We start from the raw sequence: 21,683 nt of genomic DNA on the forward strand, positions 1-21,683 counted from the left end.
CATGAGACCCATGACCCCCGTGAGTATCATTCATACCATGCATCTGACCATGAAACTGGAGGTGCAGGTGTGCAGGCGGTGCATGGAAGCTGCAACTGGGAATATGTCTGCAGAATTGGGCAGTGCACAAGCATGAGAATCCTATGATAGCTGCTAAATGCTAATTGTATGCGCATAGAATGGATCATTGTCCTGTCCAGGTCCGTGATCCGTTCCAGGCCATCTTGGAATTTTCTTCCTTCTCGTTCCTGCTGCCTGTCCTGCACTCGACATGTCCCATTTGGCAATATGTCAGATATCTTTCAGAGTCAGGTCACTTCGGTTTCGCATCTTATTATTTTGTTGTTTGAAAAGAAGAAAAGAACTTCGTTTTGTATCTCTTTTCATGTGGTAGTCGATGCGCCCGTGGGTTTATTTCTTGCCAATATGGACGAACTATTTGGCGTTGTGCCGTTTTCGTAGGTCCTCAAGAACAAAATCATATTTTGTGAGAATTCAAGCATGCAATTACCTTTTTCTCTTATCACAGCTTGTCTGGGCACGGACCTCTCTGCTGCTACACGGAGAGAGGTGAGGCAGCCTGATAAATGAATTAACAACGAAGCAACTGTGGCTTGCCTGGGGAAACATCGCGTACCAGGTTTACTTTTTTCGTGAGTTCAATTGCTACAATCAGGTAACTTAACTTCACTATTCTTTCTTTTAACTTCACGTTTCTTAGCTATCAGTACCCTCTCAAGGTATTCAGTATTCACGAGTACATTATACTGAACCGTACTGCGACACAAGGTGGTGGATCCAAAAGTAGTCTTCAGGAAAACCAATTGTTCAGGTCAATAGACAAAACTACGGTAGCTAGTCTAGAAAGCACGACATGCAGGACGATGGCCATATGGTCACCAGGGATTAGAGGGAACAAAGGATAGCAAGAGAGGACATCCTTTTGTAGGTCGACTTGACGAATTGTCTGCTTGTCCTGACAACAGCCCACCGCATTAATTGTGCGCCACGGGCAATCACGCACCTTATCGCATCCAAAATCCACCTAGTCTAGTACTAGATCACTTTGATTAGTTAGCTGATGATAGCTCTCACTAGCACCATTACACCACCACCTGAAAGACAATGAGAGGTGGTATTGCTATGCGCACTTGGCACGACACGGACCAAAAAGAGACACCACACCGTTCATATTAGGGATGTCATTTCCCCTCCTTGCTCTGCCTGCCTGCTCTTTCTGCTTACAGTGAGCGTGTTTATGTAAAAATAAAAAGAATTTATTGAGCCAGTCTCAGTTATGCTATTAAAATGTGTTACTTAATACTTTCTCTCATCCTAAATTATTGACTCAAATTTGTTCAAATTTGAATATATGTATTCTTAAAAAACGTCTAGATACATGTAATATTTCGACAACTATTTAGGATCGCAGAGAGTATATTGCAGTCCATTGCGAAAGGTTTGGATAACGAAAATCCCATCTGTAGATCATGTACGTATGAGTCTCTTTGAAGGAGTGAACAGGTGCAGGCGTCGTAAACTGCATCATTGAGCGAGTCGCGTATGCGTCTTCATTTGGGCCACATCAGTCCGGAAGTGATGGTGACAGGTGGTCCCTTTGTAGTCCAAAGGAGCTACAGCTTGGTCCCACTTGTGGGCCTAGGCGTGTCTGAAAGCTCCGACCCATATGACCATATCAACACAACAATTAATTCGGCTTTGAAGAAAAAGATACGGCACAGTTCTGCAATAAATTCCCGTTCGGTAATAGTTAAGCGAAATCATAAAATCAAGCAATTCTTATCCTCATTTAGAAATACTCTTAGAAATACTCCCAATCTCCCAATCTCGTTTAAATAGAAACAAAATAAATAGCAGCAGCGTTTGCTCGCCATGGTAGGCCCCAGGCGGGTTGGATCGGTAAGGAGAATAAAAGGGAAGGACCAGAGTGGGCAAAGTTGTCTGATTAGGGAAAGCGGATAAAGTTGGAGATTGATTAGCAGCGGGAAAACGCTGTTTAGGACTCTCGGCTGTCCAGCAGCAGCAGCCCACGCGCAACCTTTGCGCTGCCTTCCTTTTTTATTTTATTTCTTTCTTAAAACAAAACGGAACAAATTTGCCCCCAATCCCCCACTCTTGCCTTTCGCTTTTGCTTTTGTTCCTCCATCTCGTCACCTCCTCCCTCAGACCCTCACAACTCACAAGCGGAGAGAGAGTGGTCCGCGTTTGTTTGTGTGCAGTAGCAACACTGGCGAGCGGTGGGGGTGGAGAGGAGGAACCAAGAACACGGAGCATCTCTGAGGATCTCCACTTTCCCCCGTTCGAGGTGAGTATTTCAAGTTTCCTTTTCTTTTCTATTAGTTTCTTGTTTCCGTTTGTTTGCATGGGGAAGAAGCGCCGGTTTCTGCTCTTCCCCGCTGCTTGGCGTGTTTGTGTGGGGAAAAGATCTAAATGAGAGTGGGTGCATTTTGACTACCGGGCTGGGGATTTGCGGGCTCGGTCACTGGGATTTTGCTTCGGTTTTGGAATATCGGGATTTCTAGAAAATCAGGCGTGATTGGTAGGTTGTTGTTTTCCTACGAAAGTACTAATGTCTAATTTGGTGGATTGAACAACACCCTTTGTGTTTCTGCAGGGTGGAAGAGCTGCTTCTACTCCTGGGAGTTGCTTTCGCTGGGTACCGATCATTTGCGCAGGAGCAGGTTGGTTTCTTGTAAGTTGTAACCCGTTGGGTCGAAGAGAAAACTTGGTTTTCCTACAGCTCCCTAACCTCTGCGTGCTTGTTGCAGGCGAAGTGCTATCTGTGCTGAGATTTGCTTGCCTGGTGCCAAGAATCCTGTCGTTGGGCCGTTAGGGGCATTTCTGCTGGAGAGAATTGCTTGTGATTTGCCTTGTTTCGATCAACTGTGTAGCAGCGGTGGAATCCTGGTTGGTGGTTGTGCAGTGTGTACTTGTTATGCTAAGGTTTGAATGGAGATAGTAGATAAGATCGCGGAGCCCAAAGACCCTTTGGTGGTCACTGCTCGAAAGGTGCAGAACTTGGAGCTGCCGGTGATACCAATAAAGGCATCATGGAAAGGCAAGAGCTCCCAGCAGCAAGATGAGAAGGATTTGCCAGATGACGGCGAGGAGAGCTTCCGGAGCATGGATTCCTCAGATGAGGGTGGCCGGAATTCTTTCTCTGGGGCCAGTCACCCTCTAGAACCAATTGATATGGATCTTATGAAGACGGTCTATGTTGCAATTGATGAAGAGAAGCCTGAGCCACCAGTGTGTCTGGTGCGAGGACTATCAGTGAAAGCGCCGTTCATAGACGACCTTTCAATCCGTGTTACAGGCATGAAGGCGAATGCAGTGGTTTGCGCAGGCAGTGCTGAAGGCTTGGCAGAAGAGAGGAAGATGTCTGGTGCTGCAGTGGCATCACTGGCCACGGCGCGCTCATCACAGGCTACGGAAACTGTGTCCCTGCCTCCGGATTCAGAGGAGAAGGAATGTGTCTGGGATGCCTCACTCCCTCCCAGCGGAAATGTCAGTCCACACAGTAGCATTGACAGTATGGGTGTAGTCGCTGCCATGAGCATCGTGAGCAGTTGTAGTAATACATATAAAAGTGAAGCCATAGCTAGTGAAACCATGTTTACTGTGGAAAGGAATTATGGAAGTGTAAAGGGTAGTGTTAGAGGCAACTCTCTAGAAAGTGCAAAAACGAGCATGAGCCGAGCAAGCGACAGCAGTGGTGTCAGCGATGATAGCAGCTGGAGCCATATCACCGGAGGTGCCAGCAAGCCTCATAAGGGGAATGATCCTAGAGGGAAGGCAATTCATGCTGTCCGTGTTCGAGATGGCGCGCTTGGGATGAGCCATTTTAGACTGCTGAAGCGTCTAGGCTGTGGTGATATTGGCAGTGTTTACCTTTCAGAGTTAAGTGGGACTAGATGCTACTTTGCAATGAAAGTAATGGACAAGGCATGCTTGGCCAGTAGGAAGAAGTTGAACAGGGCTCAAACTGAGAGGGAGATTCTCCAGCTTCTGGATCATCCTTTCCTGCCAACTCTGTATACACATTTTGAGACCGACAGATTCTCGTGTTTGGTCATGGAATTTTGTCCAGGCGGCGATCTGCACACTCTGCGACAGAAACAGCCAGGAAAACATTTCTCCGAGTATGCAGCAAGGTAAAATCATGAATCAGATCTTGAGAGAAATATAAATTTGTTGAAGTATAGTTATTTCCATCAGCACTATGTTTCCTATCTATTTCATTAGCTTAGTGTTACCACTACTATTTCTTATGTAGAAGCCTGGTGTTTAAACTCTTGTGTGGTTGTATCGGCTCAATGTGACAAAAACAATCAGTAACTCCAATTATAAAAAAAAACACTATTAGTTCTGCTTTCTAATATGGAGTATTATATAAAAGCAATTGAGCCTGAAGCATAATTGAGGAATTGCGAGTTAAAAATGGTATCGCAAGAACTGTGTATAATTAGAAAGTTTTGTAGAAAGCCTTCATTTTTGGGTCTTTTTGGGCTACAATGAGAAGCTAATGTTACCCAGTTACTTGGCAAAAAATCTGGTAAAGAGATATTTCCAAATGTACCCAGGAGGTGTACCCATAAATGGTGGGGCATTTCATAGAATTAAATTTAGACAGGATGGTCCATGCCACAACTTAAAGATACTTAGTTGTGACTAAAATCACTGACATTGTGTTCTCTGATTCTGAGCAGGTTCTATGCTGCAGAAGTTCTTCTAGCTATTGAGTATCTACACATGCTGGGAGTCGTTTACAGGGATCTGAAGCCAGAAAATGTTCTGGTGCGCGATGATGGCCACATAATGCTTTCAGATTTTGATCTCTCCTTGAGATGTGCAGTCTCACCTACACTAATCAGAACATCAGCTTTTGATTCTGATCCCAAAAGAGCGGGTGGTTCATTTTGTGTGCAACCGACTTGTATGGAACCTACTTCAGCCTGTATTCAGCCAGCATGTTTCATGCCCAAGTTGTTTGGTCAGAAGAGCAAGAAAAAGACTAGAAAAACTAGGTCTGAGCTGGGGCAGAGTGCTACTAACCTGCCTGAGCTCCTTGCAGAGCCAACCTCGGCTCGATCAATGTCGTTTGTTGGGACTCATGAGTACCTGGCCCCAGAAATCATCAAAGGCGAAGGGCATGGAAGTGCCGTCGACTGGTGGACCTTTGGTATTTTCTTGCATGAGCTTCTATATGGCAAGACACCATTCAAGGGGTCAGGCAACCGTGCCACACTGTTCAACGTGGTTGGTCAGCAGCTCAGATTCCCGGAGTCACCGTCCACAAGCTACGCTAGCAGGGACCTCATCAGGGGCCTCCTGGCCAAGGAACCGCAGCAGCGCCTTGGCGTGAAGAGGGGCGCGACGGAGATAAAGCAGCATCCATTCTTTGAGGGCGTGAACTGGGCCCTGATCCGGTGCAGCACGCCTCCTGAGGTTCCGAGGCCTGTCGAGGCGGAGCTTCCTGTGAAGTATGGGGTGTCGGAGGCGATCCCGAGCAACAAGAGGGTGGTTGGGGCCGACATGAAGTCTGGCGGGAAGTACCTTGACTTTGAGTTCTTTTAGAGTTGTGCCAGCAGGCGGAGCTATTGTTTGCATAGTGTTGTTGTTGGGTCAGTTCGTTGTTGTTGTTCGGTACACTGCCGTTTGTCTCACCACTGTTACAAATTTATCTCATCCGAACTGACCAAAATTAGATAGATGTGGGTTTGCCTGCTTGATTTCTTCTTCATGTTCTGGTGTTAAGTGTGCTATAGACTGCATCGTAGAAAGATGCTGAAGAGTGACATATTTGGAGTCTGGTCAAGCAAGCTCCACAGACTTTCACTCTGAGATATGGGCGTTCTTTTTGTTTACCTTTTTTTTGTCAGGAAACAGGTGGGCTTATTACATACCTGGTGCAGCAAAATCGCTGACCACCGGAGAGTTTACAAGGTCTGGTACATCACAATGCCAATACACACCGAGAACCATACGAGCTCCATGAGCTGCTAAGCCATGAGCTACAGAGCACGTTTGGAATTGCACTACACAACTTTAAACTCAACGAAGTTTGTCACCAACAGGAACTTTTCCTTTCTGAAAAGAACATCAATTGCAATACACTTGGCCTACATTAGTTATCTGATGACAGCCACAACTAGGGAGCAATATGTGTGTAAAACTAAAACTAAAGTTAGGAAGTAACGAACAGAAGATACATGGAAGAAGATCACAGCAAAATGTCTGTAAAACTAAAAATAAAGCTAGGAACTAAAGAACAGAAGATAAAATTTATTAACTGGATATACCTTTAAACAAGTAAAAAATCCACTTTCATTATTGAGCATTTCTCTACTGTTGAATCCTTATTTTTGTACTGCTCACTCGGTATCTCAAACTTGTTTCCCCAAAATTCATTCCTACCGGCGGCTCAATTCAGTATAACGCAATAAATTGTTCACGTAATAGTTACCAGCTTATCAGGTAGATATTCTTTCCTCCATATGCATAGTGTCGTGGGTTATATACTTATATACTTACAGCTAGAGGTATGGTGCAATATAGTTTGTTGCAAACATTGTTGCTGATCCTATGCCAATTTCTGTATGTTTATTTCCTTTTAATCCTAATGCTTCATCATGCAGGAGCCCAACAAGTTAGTATATTTTACAAAACAGACTGTTGGCAATGCGTGCGGAACAATTGGTATCATTCATGCAATTGGAAATGCTGCGTCCAAAGTCAAGCTAGGTATTTGCAGCAATTTTAAGCTCTGTACCTCCTGTTGATCTGCATAACATAAATTCCTACACACGTCAAGAAAACTCTCTAATTTATGAACTTCTATCTGATCTAGATAGTCCCACATAGTCATCGTTTCATGCAATCCTATCAGAATGGCCACACAATAATTCACCAAGGTCATTTCCATGATCCCTTAAAAAATCATCCATCCCCTACTGCGTGTCTTAAGGAAATGCATAGCTAGTACAATTTACAAAATAGTTGCTAATGGATAGTCCTAAAAAATATATATACTCGACATGCTTTCACACATACTCCCTCCGTTCCATAATTCTTGTCTCAAATTTGCTAAAAAATGGATGTATTTATGTCTAAAAGGCATCTAAATACATGTAATATTTCAACAAGAATTATGGAACGGAGGGAATATAATGTAATTCCAGAATCCATAGTTCACAATTAAGTCTAGCTCCCAAGAACTTGATTTGCATACATTTTTTTACCTATATGATGCGATGCAAAGGTGTACTTTTGGTCACACATAAACATGAAATCTTCAGACTAGTGAATTTGATTTGCCTCTAGTTCGAACGCTACTTCAACAAAAGTTATTTTTAGTACCCTGACTTTTAATGCTTGCTATCTTTGACTTGTATCGAATTTTGATTAGTGTTCTTCTTTGCAGTTGATGGCTCCTATTTTTATTGATTTTATAAACAAACTGCAGATATGGATCCTATCCAGGTTAGTAGTTCAGGTGCACGTCTTTTTGACCTTGTTAAAGACTATTATGGCTTGACTTTGACTTCTGCGTTGCACTAACTAAAAGTGCTTGATATTATCAGCGTGCTGCTTTTCTTGAGGAGGACCAAGAAATGGAGGACGCCCATTCCGTTGCTGCTGCTGGTGGTGATACAGAGGTCAGCACTGTCATAGCTTTCTTTAGTTATGCATGGTATATTAATATTCCAGCAGATAACCGAATAATAGCATGTTTATAATATTCTTGTCATGATTACTGGATCTTGGTGAAATTTCAAACCTGACTGTTAGCCAGTTCAGCTGCTTCTCTGCCATCATGTCAGTTCTTATTTCTCAGCTTGAATAGCTGCAATCTATGGTGGATGTTATTTGACCATGTGTCGTTTGTGAGCAGGTATTGGACATTATCATTAATTCACAATTTGTCTTGGGAGCATGTCATTACAGAACTGGCAATAATAATTTGGAATATATATTTATTCAACATTATCCTTTTTATCTTCAGTTGCATTCTGACAGATCTATGTTTGTTTTGCAGGCCAAGGATGGGGTAGTTGAACATTATGTTTGTTTTTCTTGTGTTGATGGTACGTACTGTACAACCATTATCATTTATCAGAATGCCGTAATTGAACTTTGCTGCCCGTTTCCATGTGGCAGACTGTTGTTCATTTTCTGTTTTTCCTTCCGTTTTCCATCCAGGTGAACTTTATGAACTTGATGTAGGAAACATGCATCCAATACATCATGGCCGTTCTTCTCCTGATAGTCTGTTGCAGGTAAATTGTCCAGCTATTAACATCTTACTTTCTGTACACAGCTTACCTATGGTGAAGATTGCATATTTATAATTAAACACAAGAATTTTGGTCATGATGTTATTCGGCAGCTCTTCATTTCACCAACTTATGTGGTGCTTAGTCAGTTCTTATTTTGTCAGTAAGATAACTAGCTGCTTAGCGATATCACCACTGTTGAAGATTCCATGCAATTCTCATCTTTGTATGCACCTGCAGGATGCTGCAAGAGTCATAAAAAACATGATTGCAGAGTATCCTGATTCAATCAACTTCAATGTCATGGCTCTCTCAAAGAAATAGTGACATATGGGTCCAGGTAGAAGGTTTACTGATTTACACCACTCTCATGTATTCCATTTGCAGCAGCATAAGTTTAGTCCAATATGTTGATGTATCACAATGAACTGAATTTTTGGGGACAGAAAATGATCATGATAGAACCACATCCTCGTCAAGCTAGTTTAATTTGCATCTGTTTGCTCGGAGGATTTTCTTTTTTTAGTTGTTTGTTGACACATCCTATTATAGTAGATGGAAACTTATCGAATGTTAATGAGAAGCACTTTCATCGCCATGCATGTGTTTTGGAAAGAGTAAAGCTCTTGTAATGACTCACCCATTGCTCATGTGAGATCAGTATGTTAGACTATCTGGAGCATCCGGTACCCTCCGTCAGATCGAGATGCTCAGCTGGGTGCAGAACTGCAGATTGGACTCTTGTGTTTACGTGGCTGCAATTTGCGACGTCCGTCTCCGCCGGCTGGTGCTGCACTTCCAAAAATGTTACTAGTTGGTGCCACATGAATGATGAATCCCACCGATTTTGGCAGTTTTTGGGTATCCGCTCCAATATGGGTATTGTCCTTAGAGATGTTCTTATTAGACTTTCCAAATTCTAAAAAAAAAAATGTTACGGAGTAGTACACTTTCCTTTAAAAAAAATTATGGCACACTTGGATACGTGTGCATCCGGCATGCGATGCTGGATCCCGTGGTGCTAGGCCCTGGAAGCACATGGCATGGCGCCCAGTTCATGCGCAACACAAACCTTATAGATATATAGGCTGCTGAAAGATGATGAGTCGATGACCCATATGTCCAGCATTTGGAGATACTGGTCGCCAGGAAGAAAATACTACTGCAGTTCTTCAATGGAGTACATGTGAAACAGGGATATAATTTGGTTTGCAAACCGAGTTACTACAGTTCTTCAATGGAATGCACTGCTCCTCCAGCTCAACAGAGAGCATGGCGCTCAACAGTAGAATCATATGAGCAACATTGCGACAATGTATAATAGCAACGAGATTAACATCATGAACAAACTAAATAGATGCCAGGGTTCTCAACATACAATAAAATTCAGACACAACAGGCGTCAGCAAACAAGTAAATGCAGCGACAAGGAAGAAACATAACAAAACATGCCATAACTACAAGCGTTTCAATCGTTTGCGGAACTGTTATGTTCTGCCCAGTATATACATGTTGAAGAGTCCTGCATGACGGGGGGAACCATCTTCCCTTGTGATCATTGGAGCCATTGTCCCCATAACACTGTTGAGCAAACATGAGCTAATTAGGAGAGACACTTTCTTAAAACAATAACAGAATTATGTCATGGACATAACAAGAGGGTTCAGACATGGGCATGCGATGATTCATTACTAATGTATTGACTTCCAGTTTGTTTTATTACATTTAGATGGGCATGGTAAAAGGATGAAATGTTTTCTCGATAACTGGTGTTCCGTAATTGTAGGGGGGTTTATGTCAGACTACAGTGACTTGGTACACCAATATACCATGCATGCTATAATTTTTCTCTGAAGAAGTGACTTGATACACCAATAGACTGCAGTGACTCTATTCGTAAACCATGGGGTGGCTGATTCTGTTCAATGACCCCCTTTTTCTTTATATTTCTGTAAAACACGACATCCCATTTTGGCGCTCCTATATTCAACACATACTATATGCACAATGAAAAAACATGAAAAACATGTCTTTCAAAGGACAAAAGTCTGCAGTAAGTAATCATTCATTTATTTGTTACGAAAGGGAATACCAGAGAGTGGAGACCAATTAATGGAGTTAGTACTCACAAGAACAGGATTATACAAATTTACATTTATATAGGAAGATGAACTGGTTTTAGGGGTTGATTTGATAAGGTAAACTCAGATATCTACAAAGCAAAAAGGCAAAATTGGTATGTAGCCTCTTACCAACATAGGAGAACCTCTCATTGAAGATTCCTGCAAGTCGGGCAAAACCATTTTCCTTTGAATCTCGTTTCTGGTGTCAGACCAACACACGAATAGTGGAACCATTCACCTCCTTCACACTGTTGGGCAAAGATTAAAAAGTTAGCACTCAGCAGAGACAGATGACTTCTACTCCGATATGACAACCTCAAAATTTATATCATCGATAATTTGAAAAACTGCAGTGTGAGATACTACGGTCGCACTGCATGCCTCCTCGAATCACATATGTACGAGCAGAAGCTGTTGGTCTCCAACAGCGAGGCATCAGCGGTCAATTAGCCAAGAAGCACACACAGTTACAAAAAAAAGGGCAAGCAACACGAGAAGTAGTAGCAGGCTAGGGCCGAACCTGGGAACCTAAGGGATCATCTATAACCCTAACTACAGGAGTAGTTCATCGCTTAACCCTACAATTTCGAGTGGAGCAAGTGGAGCAGCATAAGGGCCAACCAAAATCACCCCCTTTGCATGTATAACCACTATAGCAAAAAACTTGTAATTTCCAGGTTGTAGAACATTTGAAAATTGCGATGAGTTCTAGAATGTGCAAGCAAGCAAGCATATTCATAATTCTATAATAGAGCTCCTAGTAACAACTAACAAGAGGAAAGCAGTGAGCACATAATTGTTATTCTCGATGATAAGAAGTCGTAAGATACCAAGCAACAGTCCAGCCACAACATTACAGAGCATACATCCATCGTTCGAAAAGAAACAGAATAAGTTGGAAAAGTTCTAAGGCTTTTCTTAGGCCTGGCAAAGGTAAAAACTAGAAAACCACAGGAGCTAAGCTCCTCCGAATTAAGATAACTTACATTCTCGTTGTCACAAGCAATCATATCACCATATGAAACCTGAAATATCAATAAGAATTAGGAATATCCTGAAGCAAACATGGACATTGATGCAATGCAAGTTTCGGGAATATATTAAGTTCAAGCTTACTTGGTGGCATACACAATATGTTGGTTCATTCGGATCAATCATTTGATCGGCATCCGATGTAACTGTTTTCTTGTTGCTGCCTGGAGGTGGCATTAAGTCAAAGTCCATAACCCTTTCCCATTCCCTCTCTCTGAACTTCTTTGTTGCTTGGGGAGTACTGAGACCATGCCTTCGTTTGTCATCCCTTCCACCAACTGGCATTGGAGGAAGGATATGTGGTTCATCTGGAGGTATTTTTCCTTCTACAAGTCAGAGAACAGAGAAGATAATCAATATTATATTTGGCAAAGGATCAAGGCATTTGATATTCTGTTTGATGAAGATTTGACGATGGGATACAGCTACCATGCACCAGTTATACCTTGCTTTAAATCTTCTGCAAACTGGCCTAGGTCTTCATCAAGGCGTTTGATATGGCTCTCTATCTGCACAACAATGCACATGATAATTATAGTTAAAATTTAATACCGAACATATCATAGAAGTACTAAAATGTGAATTTATTTCTAGATTGGCTAGGGTTCCCAAAATTTCTATATCCCTATATGGAAGTGATGTTGACATTGTAATTGTGATTTTAGAATTTGATTTTCTTGGATCAAATGTTACGCCTTTTTCTGTTGCACATTCAGTGTTTCAATGTACCGACCGGGTGGTAATGGTACATCATATGAATAGCGTAAGGATCTTCATAGTCTAAGCTGCTCATCAAATACATAGATCTAATTTCATGGTGCTGGTTAATTTGTATCAGTTACCACTCAGTATTCTTTTTGAACAACTTTGAATTCTAAGAGGAGAGATCGTGTTGACGAACAAAAGTACATATCTTTACCTGTTTGTCCGGCACTAAATACTTGATACTGTAGTCTAGTTTGATTTCTACAAAGTGGATACTGTTGTACTAAGTTTGAACATGAGAACAAAATAATCAAGTCAACCGGGGAGAAGCAACCAGAGAGTACAATAATATAACTACCAAACAAAATTGTATCGAGGCACTAGTGAAACACTTTCGGTCAGTGGGGAGAACTAGTACATACCAATGAGCCATGTAAGTTACAGAACTACAAGAAACAGAAGGAATGAAACAGAACCAGGTCACAGGCATACCGTTGTACTAAGTTTGGACTCGAACAAAATGACGAAGTCAATTGGGTGATATCAATCCTATAGTAGCAAAGAAACCTACCAAACGGGGACTTTAATGTACAGACGCAGTATTTAATGGGAAAAAGAGAGCTCATCACTATAATTCCTTAAGGTACATGACTACTTAGAAGAAAACGGGAAGGAAGCCGAACCAGGTCATAAGCTTGGCGTGCGAGCAAAACTTTTTCGGTGGAGAGACTCAGCGCATTGTCCTGGCTACTTTCAATATCCCTCTTCATCCTCTCCGAGGCAGCCTCATCATCACCCAACATGTTTGGCCTGTCAAACCCATGGGATGGAACTCCCAGGAGATGCTTGATCTGTTCTTTTGTCTGACCCATAATGCCTGAATCACAAAAAGATAGATATAGAATTATAACGTGAACTTGAAAAGCACCAGACACCATCATATAGAATATAGCTAGTCTTCCGGTGGAGACTAATCCTACCACTCGTGGTATTATATCTCAGTATTAACTATTAAAAATTGGCTAGATACTAAGGAAAATGAAGAAATGCAGAATTCATCATCGAAATGGATTTTCCGAAGAAAAAAGAGTAACAAAATCATCACCATCAATATTACTCCCTCCGATCCATAATAAGTGTTGCTGCTTTAGTATAAAATTGTACTAAAGTTGTACTAAATCAGCGACAATTATTATGGATCGGAGGGAGTATATCTCAGTATTAACGATTGAAAATTGACTAGATACTACGCAAATGGAATAAGTGCAAAACTCACTAATCGAAATGGATTTTCCAAAGAAAAAAGAGTAACATCATCACCATCCGCCCTCTCGTCAAGCTCGTGCATGGTGGAGAGAATTCTCTGCAGATCGCCAGCCAGGGTGCTCGAATCTGAGACACGAAACGAAGACAGTAAGAGCAAATAGTCTAAGAACATCTCGAACGAGGAGAAAACAAAATCGAAAGCCAGCAAACTCACACTCCAAGTAGTCATCCACGTACACGCCGGTGCGAGCGATCGCCATGCTGGGGGATGGAAGGGTGGATTCCGCGCAGCCGAGCTGGGTTCGATTTCGTGATTTGGGGATTAGGGTTTCAGAGGAAGAACAGTGTAATAAGAGAAATCTCGCTATAATCCTATGGACTTTCGGAATATGATTATTATGTCATTAATTCTTGCTGGGGTATGATTTTCTTGGGCCACTGGGCCTGTCTTGTCCTTTGGGCCGTAGGATGGAAGTCTAACATACCCACGAGCCTGATGCCCATTCCGTGGACCAAATTTGGTGGACACTGGTTACACGCCCGTGCTATGGAATGGGCAGACCAAAGTGTTGGGCAGACTATTCTCAAAAAAAAAAAAGGTGTTGGGCAGACTCTCTCAAAAAATAAAAAAGTGTTGGGCAGACTCCAGTGCTGTGCAGAGCACCGCACTCCCTTTGTCGTTCATCTCATGACTACCTGAACGCGAATCTGCGGTATGGTCCGTATGGGGCTTGTACGCTAGTTCCGAGAAAGCCTTTGGAACTTGTTGTCTCGTTCCCTTGTGTGGCCACCCGAGACGTACACTTGTGAACCGACCGACGACCCTCACTCCTCAAGAGTTCGTTCTACGGGAGCAATGAAGATTATCACGAGCATGCATGCAACTTGTCACATTCGCCACCCGTTCAAAGCAAATCACACAGATCAAGCTAGCAGTTGCACTTCAGCTGGAACAGTATACAGCATTTCACACAAGGGGGTAACCAAACTCTTTGCCACTTTATTCCACATCATAAACACCATACATCATCCAACTCGCAGACTCTCTCGCACGCAGCTTCAGACCACGGGAACTTGCTATACTTAAAAAGGAACATAGTAGTAGTACCAGTACTACGTACGCAAACCCAAAGCCTAAACACACGCACTCGATCGATCGGAAAACACGACAGGTAGAACTTAAACGCCGACACGACTAGCCAGCAAAGCTTAGCTGCCGCGGCCACAGCAACCGTAGAGCGGTATCTTGCATTCGAACGCGCCCAAGCCCCGGCCCAAGGAGACGAGCTCCTCCCTCTAATCCCGCTGGGCCTGGTCGACGCGGTGCTGCGCGGCATCCTTGATGTCGCGGGCCTTGGAGGCGATCCTCGCCTTGGCGTGGTCCAGCTGGTCGGCGCCGGGCGGGTGCTTGCCGGTGAGGTACTTGTACATCCAGGAGAAGACGGAGAGCGCGGCCACGCCCAGCCCGCCGGACGTCACGAACCCGGCCGCCATGAGCGCGAGCGCCACGGCCGCGGGCACCAGCACGGGGCTGAAGATGACGAGCACGGGCGTGGCCACGGTCAGCGCGACCACGGTGCCGGCCAGGATCAGCCCGGAGAGCACCAGCATCGACCCGCCAGCCGTCGCCGCCGTCGCCGCCTTCAGCGCCGTCATCAGCGCCGGCTGCTTGTTGCTGCTGTTGTCCTGGTGGCCCTGGTGGTCGCCGTAGCCGCCGCCGCGCTCGCCGAAGCCTACGCCGCCCAGGACGCCGCTGCCCCTGTCCCTGTGGTGATCAGCCATGTCTACGGCACTGAATCGACTGCTGGCTAGCTCCCTGGGAGTTGAGAGTGTGAGTGAGAGTGAAGAGAGCGGGGTGAGGGGCGCTGGGGGTTATAGAGGAGAGGAGAGCGGCGGTGCGTGGAGATACGTGGGGGGCGGGGCTTACCTGGAGCTTGCCGCGTGGGACGCATGCGAGCGCGCGTGTCGGCGGTGCGGCGACACCTGTGCTGCTGTGGCGCGCGCTGTCTTGGGTCTTGGCCGCGCTCTCCCTTGCCCCGGCGATACGTACGAGGTTACTTGTGGCCGTTCGTTCGGTTTGCCGCCGCCGGTCCAAGGGTCTCGTTGGGCCGTATCCTCCCGGGCTTACTCGGCGGCGCACGCATGACGGGGCCCAATATGTATTTTCAACTCAGCTCAACGGGCCAAGTCTCGCGGCAAGAGAATTCAATAGGCCAAGCTGTTACCGGGCTCACCACTTGGGCTTCACGCTCAAACTAAGCCTGCACAAATACTGGAGAAGCTCCCCTCAAAAAAAAAAAAACTGGAGAAGCTCTTCTAAAAAATAAACCGGAGAACAAAGTTGTACTGACTTTATACTAAATCTTCCATGCTTTTTATGGATCGGAAAGTACATATTTTCCCATAAAAAATAGTAGCACTTGAACTTGTGGAACTTTAACTCTGTTATGCTACTACGAGTGAAAGGAAAAAAAACATGGACGTGTTTCCACACTAAAGAATATGTTCCCATGGTAAAAATAAAATAAAATAAAAATTAAAGATGTTGCAAGGTCTATTGATCGGAAACAAATCATAATTCACGGGATTGGTTTTCTGGAAATATGAGACCAATTTCCATCAGATGCACGTGGAGTGTTTCCTTGCAAGCCGTCTATTTACCGATTCTTTGTTGCATACTTTCTCCGTGTACTTCTAGGTTTTGTTCTAAGTCAAAAGACATTAAAGTTTGACTTGTTTTATTGAAAAAAGTAACAAACATTTATGACACTAAATTAGTACCATTAGATCCGTTTTGAAATTTAGTGTCATAATATACCGATTTGAAATTACTCTCTCCAATCCATATTACTTATCGAAATATTACATGTATCTAGACGATTTTTAAACATAGATACATCCATAATTGGTCAAATTTGAGACAACTAATATAGGTCGGAAGAAGTAATTTTTTCAACAAAGTCGGTGAAATATAGAAAAGTTTGATTTAGACCAAAACCTAAATATACACCTGTTTGTGGCCGAAGGGAGTACGTATATTCGAAGGACGTTCCATCCGTTGCCAGCGGTCTGAGAGCGATGTTTAGCTAAGAAATCGAGAGGACAAATCAAGGGCGAATCCACCGTTCTGGCGATGCTCCATTATTGATCTCGCGTTTACTTCACCCTGGACGGCTATACATCGTTGGTCAGCAAGATTTCGACCTGAAATGTAAGCACTCAAATTCGCCTTTTACTCCGCGACCACCCAGACGGGGCCTCGATCGTGGCAACAACTCTTCACACCGAATGCCCGAATCATAAACCCACATTTGTCCTGTCCTCTTCTTTTGAACTGGCTGCACAGCACACCACCCCTTATCCTAGTGACGAAATATTCATAAACCAGCCCGTCTACTGGTACGCACTTTCATGCATGCGCTGGATTCATCAATCATGTTTCTACAACTGCGCAAATTAGTGAGTACCCTTTCGATAGAAGGCCCCCTTCCCAAGCCCAGCTGTTATAGCCAACACAGCACTCCACGCTGGATCTTTTGTATCAAACGCACACTACTGGATACAATTTGGCAATTTGCCCGGGAGCAGCCGAGCAGGGCAGTTCCGCACTGTGCGATCAATGGTCATCAGCATCATGATCATCGCTGTTTACGTCCTGGATAAGAACGAGTTTAAGATTTTTATTGTGGTCAGTTGGAGATCGACGAGGATTGCTTCTTTGCTCATGCCTCTCGATCGTTTCCGGGCGTACTAGTTGCAAAAGCAGATGGCGACCCTTCGCGGCTCGCCTTGCCAACTTGCTCCAACCAGAATAGACCCACCGTGACTTTCCCCATGGAATTAAGGGCCCTTGATTGTTTTTTATAAATAAAAAATCTTCCCGCTCCTCCGCCTGGGAAGTCTTCTGTCTGTCTAATGCTTTGGGATTACGGAGACTTTGTTTCCATCTCGTCTTCTCGTTTTGGCACTGTTTTGTCGAACTATGTTTCCTTTTGAAACGAGGTCTGTTTAACTATGTTTCAGCTCGCTGATGATGCATAGTTTCGAACAAAGACGTGCGTGTCTCACATTCTCACGTACAATACAATCATTAAAAGAACTGCAGCGATTCATTTGTCTGTTGCTTGAACGGAATTCCAGCTCTTAATTAGGTAGATCAAGAAACAGAGGAGGGATTCTCTCATTTCTGCCTAGATGTAACACTTTCACATTTCACTTCCACCCAGATCACAGGGTGGTTTCACTTTCACCGCACTCACTCTGACACTGACGCACGTGACCTTACGATGACGGGAAGTCGGCCAATCGATAGTACAGTTTCCGTTTGATCCACTTGGGCGAGTTGCAGCAAGCAGTAGAACTATCTAGGCTCACCCAGGCCCAATTGCTACGATCTTTATCACGCTCCATCCAAATATCCCAATGTAGCTGTCGCTTCGGTTGCTTGCTTGATTGCTCGCTCGCCTCGCCATCCCGATATCTAATTCCTTGCCATCATCTTGCAAGGTGCAACTTTGCAAGGCAAGGGGGCAGGTTCCTGTCGCGTCAATGCACTTGCAAGGTCAAATCCGTTGCACGCCTTAGCGCATTGTCTCATTATCATACGAGGCAAGCGGGTCCTGTAGCTAGCTGACGAGCTGCTCCAGGCGTGGCGCCATGCCCACCACCTGTTCGACCGGCGCGAACCACGCCTGGGAAGAAGGCGGCGGCACCAGCGGCATGGCCATGGACGCGGCCGCGGCCTCGCCTCTCTTCCTTCTCTTCGGCGACCCCGAAGATGACGACGACGAGGATGACGAGTTCGAGGTGGCCGGCTCGAGCGCGGCCGGGCGCTTGAGGCCGGCGGCGGCGGCCGCGGCGATCTCGGAGGTGATGCGGAGCGGGAAGTTGAGGAGCGCGCGGGATCCGCGCATGCGGTAGGCGGCGCGGTCGTAGGCCAGGGCGGCGTCCTCGGCGGCGTCGTAGGTGCCGAGCCACACCCGCGCGCCGTTCTTGGCCGGGTCGCGGATCTCCGCCGCGAACTTGCCCCACGGCCGCATCCTCACCCCCCTGTAGTGTTGCTTCCCCCTCGCCGAGGCCTCCTCGCTCCTGGTGGGCGCCGGCATGGCCTCCTCGCTCGGAGTGTCCGGGTCCAGGAAAGCGAAGCAAGAAGAAGAAGAAGCGTCGGCGATAGCGTAGGAGTCCGGGGAGGAAGGCAGGGGCTCGGGCTTGACGGCGGCGAAGGAGCCGTCGGGGAGCCAGCCGCAGGAGAAGGCGTCGCGGAGCGCGCCGTAGACGACCATGTCGTCCGAGTCGTCGGCGCGGAACGGAAGCGACGAGCTCCACTGGTCCGCCACCAGGCTCCCGAAGCTCGCGCTCCGGAGGTACGCCGGCCTCGTCATCGCCCCGCCCTTCTGGCCCTGAGACGGCGCCGCCGCGCCATGGGTCTCCTCCATGAGGTGCTGCCTGATGCTATCCAGCACCAACGCCTCCGACGCTGCCGGGTTCAGCAGCATCCTTCAATCCTTGCCTGCCTGCTCCTGAGCTCCTCTGCTCTGCTCTGCTTTGCTCGCTCGCTGAATAGCTGATCACTGTGTGTGAACTCAAGGGAAAGAGAGTCGAATGGTGTGACCGAGCCCGGGGTCGCGGTTTATATAGTGGAGACGGCTGCTTACGGCTCTCCGTCGCGGTTCGTTGAACTTTCCCGGGGCTGGATGGATCCACGTGATGGAATGGGTTTCTGGCTTTTCTCGAGTAAAATAAACCGAAAGAAGCAGAGGGCCAGATTGGTGACGGGATGGGTTTACCTAAGATAAAGCGGCAGGAGTAATGGAGTATTTTACGGAGTACTAGTCTGCTATCCTCTCCTGTGATCTTTTGCTGGGTTGTCTCGTGCAGGTGGGGGTGACGTCAGTGATGAGGTCGTCAGCTCGCGGGTGTGTGGCCCGCCTGGCCGCTCGTTGATTCTGTAGCTTAGCATGGGGACCTTGCGATACTTGAAGGTGAAGCCTTCTAGATGGTCTGGGCATCTGGCCAGGCCAAACGATTCGTACTTTGGGCATTTTTATCATGTCTTTGTTTCGCTCAAGCTCTGTCCATTTACCTCCCTCTTGTACTATGATTCTTCTAGAAATCGCTTAGCCTCTCCCCTGTGTTGCCGACTGAACCTCGCTAAGTCGCTATCCGTAGACTACTGAGTAACACGGATGCACTGAGCTTGCTTTGTTGGTGATGAAGCTGAAATACTGTATCTGTTTTACGTTCGTTTGGATACTCCCCGCCGCCTTAAAACGAGTTGGCAAGTGAACCTTGCAATGCGAAGAATGCTTACACTCAGCGTGCTAAATTTTTAGTGATGAACTTGATGTATATCTGTTCTGCGCTCGTTTGGATAATTTCAGATTTCCCCCACCATTGACAGGTTCTCCTGGATGGAGAAAACAAGGAAAGAATGACGGCCTCGTGCCGGACAAAAACAATAGGTCGATATTGAATGCAAGTTGGCCCTCACAGGTTTGCCATCAGAGGAAGAAATAGCGTAGAAGTCATGCGGTGCATTGCTTCTGGACCGTCTGCGCTCGTGCTGGCGCACATGACGATAAGGACCGTTTTGTGGGGGCCCAAACCCGTGGGAAAGCATCGCTCTGAAATTTACTCCCGTGTATTTTTAGTGCCAAGAGTATCATTTTTCTACTTTTCCTCCAAGTTAATTTGCGTCGCTACCACATCACCTTTCGTGGGTTCAATGTTTCGCGCAGGGCCGACTAAACACTGAACTCGGTTTAAACTTTAACATTCACCGGCTCAGAGCGGCGTCACGCTCTGAAAGTTTGTTTGTGTGAATTCCACTGGTATCTCACGAGCTAAAATAAATTATCTGTGCACGTGGGTTTCTTCCGATCTTGACTACGGAGGATGAACGAACGAAGTAGCTTGGTGGAAGTCATCAAAGTGAATCGAGAAACAGTTTGGTAGCGTCCGACGGCGACACGCCTGTCCTTTTCAGTTAGGATGACCAAGTACTGTCTTTGATAAGATCACGAGAATTGAGTTTTCAAAGGTGCATTTCTACTAGTTGTGGACGGGGTCATGTCAGGAGAGGTTAGTCGCGCATGTCACCACACGGAATAGTTTCCACCATCAACTTTTCTTTCGTCTGTGCATTGACAAGAATTAGATAAGGTACGACAAAGTATGGAATCTTAATTTCCCGTGGGACCTACGTAGTAGTACTGAAGTTTGCACATTATAATGGTACAGTAGATCGTATGGAAAATTGGAAATGGTTCTAAAATATTGAGGGTACACGTTCCAAAAGTAATGGCATTAAAGAATGATAACTCCATCCAAACATATAAAGATAAGAGAAAAGATTTTCTTTTTCACCAATCCGTATACATTTCGTCTATCAATTGATAAAATCAAATAGATTTGAAGGTTTTGCTTGGTTTTGACTCCATGTGGTCCGTATTTTTTCCTTAAATTTTTTTCACGTTGGAGCATGTGATGAACTGTTGAGGAACCAAATGTATATGGTTTCTAAGTTCATAGACCATTAATTTTAAGAGGAAACCTGATGCTATCGGTGGCATCCGCCGTAAAAAGTCTTGGGGAAAAGCGTGATGCCCATGAAGCGTGAAGGAACCAAAAGTATTTAGTTTTACTAGCTGTGCGACCAAATGTTTACGGAGTCGTACAATTTAGAGTCCAATGACCATTTTTGGATTTCACTACCAATTAAGAAGAGATAAAAAAAATATTTTCTCATATGTAAATAATACGGTAGCTAGCAGTACGTTTACGTTGGTTATGAAAAAAAAAGCGTCCGGATCATTTTGGCAGTATACAAACTACTAGTATGTGGACCCATGGGCATAATCTATCTTGTTTATTCAGCTAGACCGTTCGTGTGCATTTCCACGGTCAAGTAATGAACCAATCGGCAATCCATGTCGAGATACATTTCACATTTGCAATGTGCTGCTAGCCTGCTACAGTATAATGTGTCGCGTCCATACCCTGAAACCTTTCGGACTAAGCAGAGACGTACGATCAAACCTGTAAGCTGCAAGCCTGCAACCCGTTCCACAACCACTGAACCGAGAGCACATCTGTTTATCCCAACACAACGTTATGCGGGTTGAGATCACGGAGTTGGACTAGTCAAAGGTCAAGCCAGACATTGACCGTGGACCGGCAAAGGTTGTGGGACCCGCACCGTGCAATGGATGGGGTCACGGTCATGCGGACGCAGTGGAGCCGGAAGAAAAGTCTCTGCCTT

At 45.2% G+C, this 21,683-nt stretch overlaps 4 protein-coding genes and 1 pseudogene across 5 annotated transcripts; 2 read left to right on the plus strand and 3 right to left on the minus strand.

The window, feature by feature from the left end:
* The first annotated feature begins 2,002 nt into the window (after positions 1-2,002).
* Positions 2,003-5,764, plus strand: LOC100831802 (serine/threonine-protein kinase D6PKL1). The gene is made up of 4 exons (XM_010241901.3): positions 2,003-2,326; positions 2,636-2,702; positions 2,790-4,175; positions 4,731-5,764. Exons 3-4 carry the CDS (start codon positions 2,971-2,973, stop codon positions 5,596-5,598), a joined length of 2,073 nt encoding a protein of 690 aa, XP_010240203.1. The 5' UTR covers positions 2,003-2,326; positions 2,636-2,702; positions 2,790-2,970; the 3' UTR covers positions 5,599-5,764.
* Positions 5,765-5,847: 83 nt separating this feature from the next.
* Positions 5,848-8,792, plus strand: LOC100844342 (annotated as a pseudogene).
* An 801-nt stretch (positions 8,793-9,593) lies between these two features.
* Positions 9,594-13,811, minus strand: LOC100831501 (PHD finger protein ING2). 2 transcript variants are annotated; one of them, XM_003580221.4, is made up of 8 exons: positions 13,638-13,811; positions 13,478-13,549; positions 12,841-13,034; positions 11,898-11,961; positions 11,537-11,778; positions 11,407-11,445; positions 10,550-10,668; positions 9,594-9,878 (listed from the first exon to the last, which is right to left on the minus strand). In XM_003580221.4, the coding sequence occupies exons 1-7, from the start codon at positions 13,681-13,683 to the stop codon at positions 10,567-10,569; spliced, it is 759 nt and encodes a 252-aa protein (XP_003580269.1). In that variant the 5' UTR covers positions 13,684-13,811; the 3' UTR covers positions 9,594-9,878; positions 10,550-10,566. The 2 variants fall into 2 exon arrangements, with proteins under 2 accessions (XP_003580269.1, XP_010240204.1); XM_010241902.3 differs by lacking the exon at positions 13,638-13,811 and having other exon boundaries at positions 13,434-13,536.
* Positions 13,812-14,410: 599 nt separating this feature from the next.
* Positions 14,411-17,377, minus strand: LOC100832102 (oleosin 16 kDa). The gene has a single exon (XM_024456282.1). It carries the CDS (start codon positions 15,203-15,205, stop codon positions 14,720-14,722), a length of 486 nt encoding a protein of 161 aa, XP_024312050.1. The 5' UTR covers positions 15,206-17,377; the 3' UTR covers positions 14,411-14,719.
* A 166-nt stretch (positions 17,378-17,543) lies between these two features.
* On the minus strand, positions 17,544-19,216 carry LOC100832404 (ethylene-responsive transcription factor 2). Its single transcript, XM_003580224.4, has one exon. It carries the CDS (start codon positions 18,916-18,918, stop codon positions 18,049-18,051), a length of 870 nt encoding a protein of 289 aa, XP_003580272.1. The 5' UTR covers positions 18,919-19,216; the 3' UTR covers positions 17,544-18,048.
* Positions 19,217-21,683: the final 2,467 nt, after the last annotated feature.

The sequence above is a fragment of the Brachypodium distachyon genome, chromosome 5 (genome assembly GCF_000005505.3).
Source record: "Brachypodium distachyon strain Bd21 chromosome 5, Brachypodium_distachyon_v3.0, whole genome shotgun sequence".
Classification (NCBI taxonomy): domain Eukaryota; kingdom Viridiplantae; phylum Streptophyta; class Magnoliopsida; order Poales; family Poaceae; genus Brachypodium; species Brachypodium distachyon.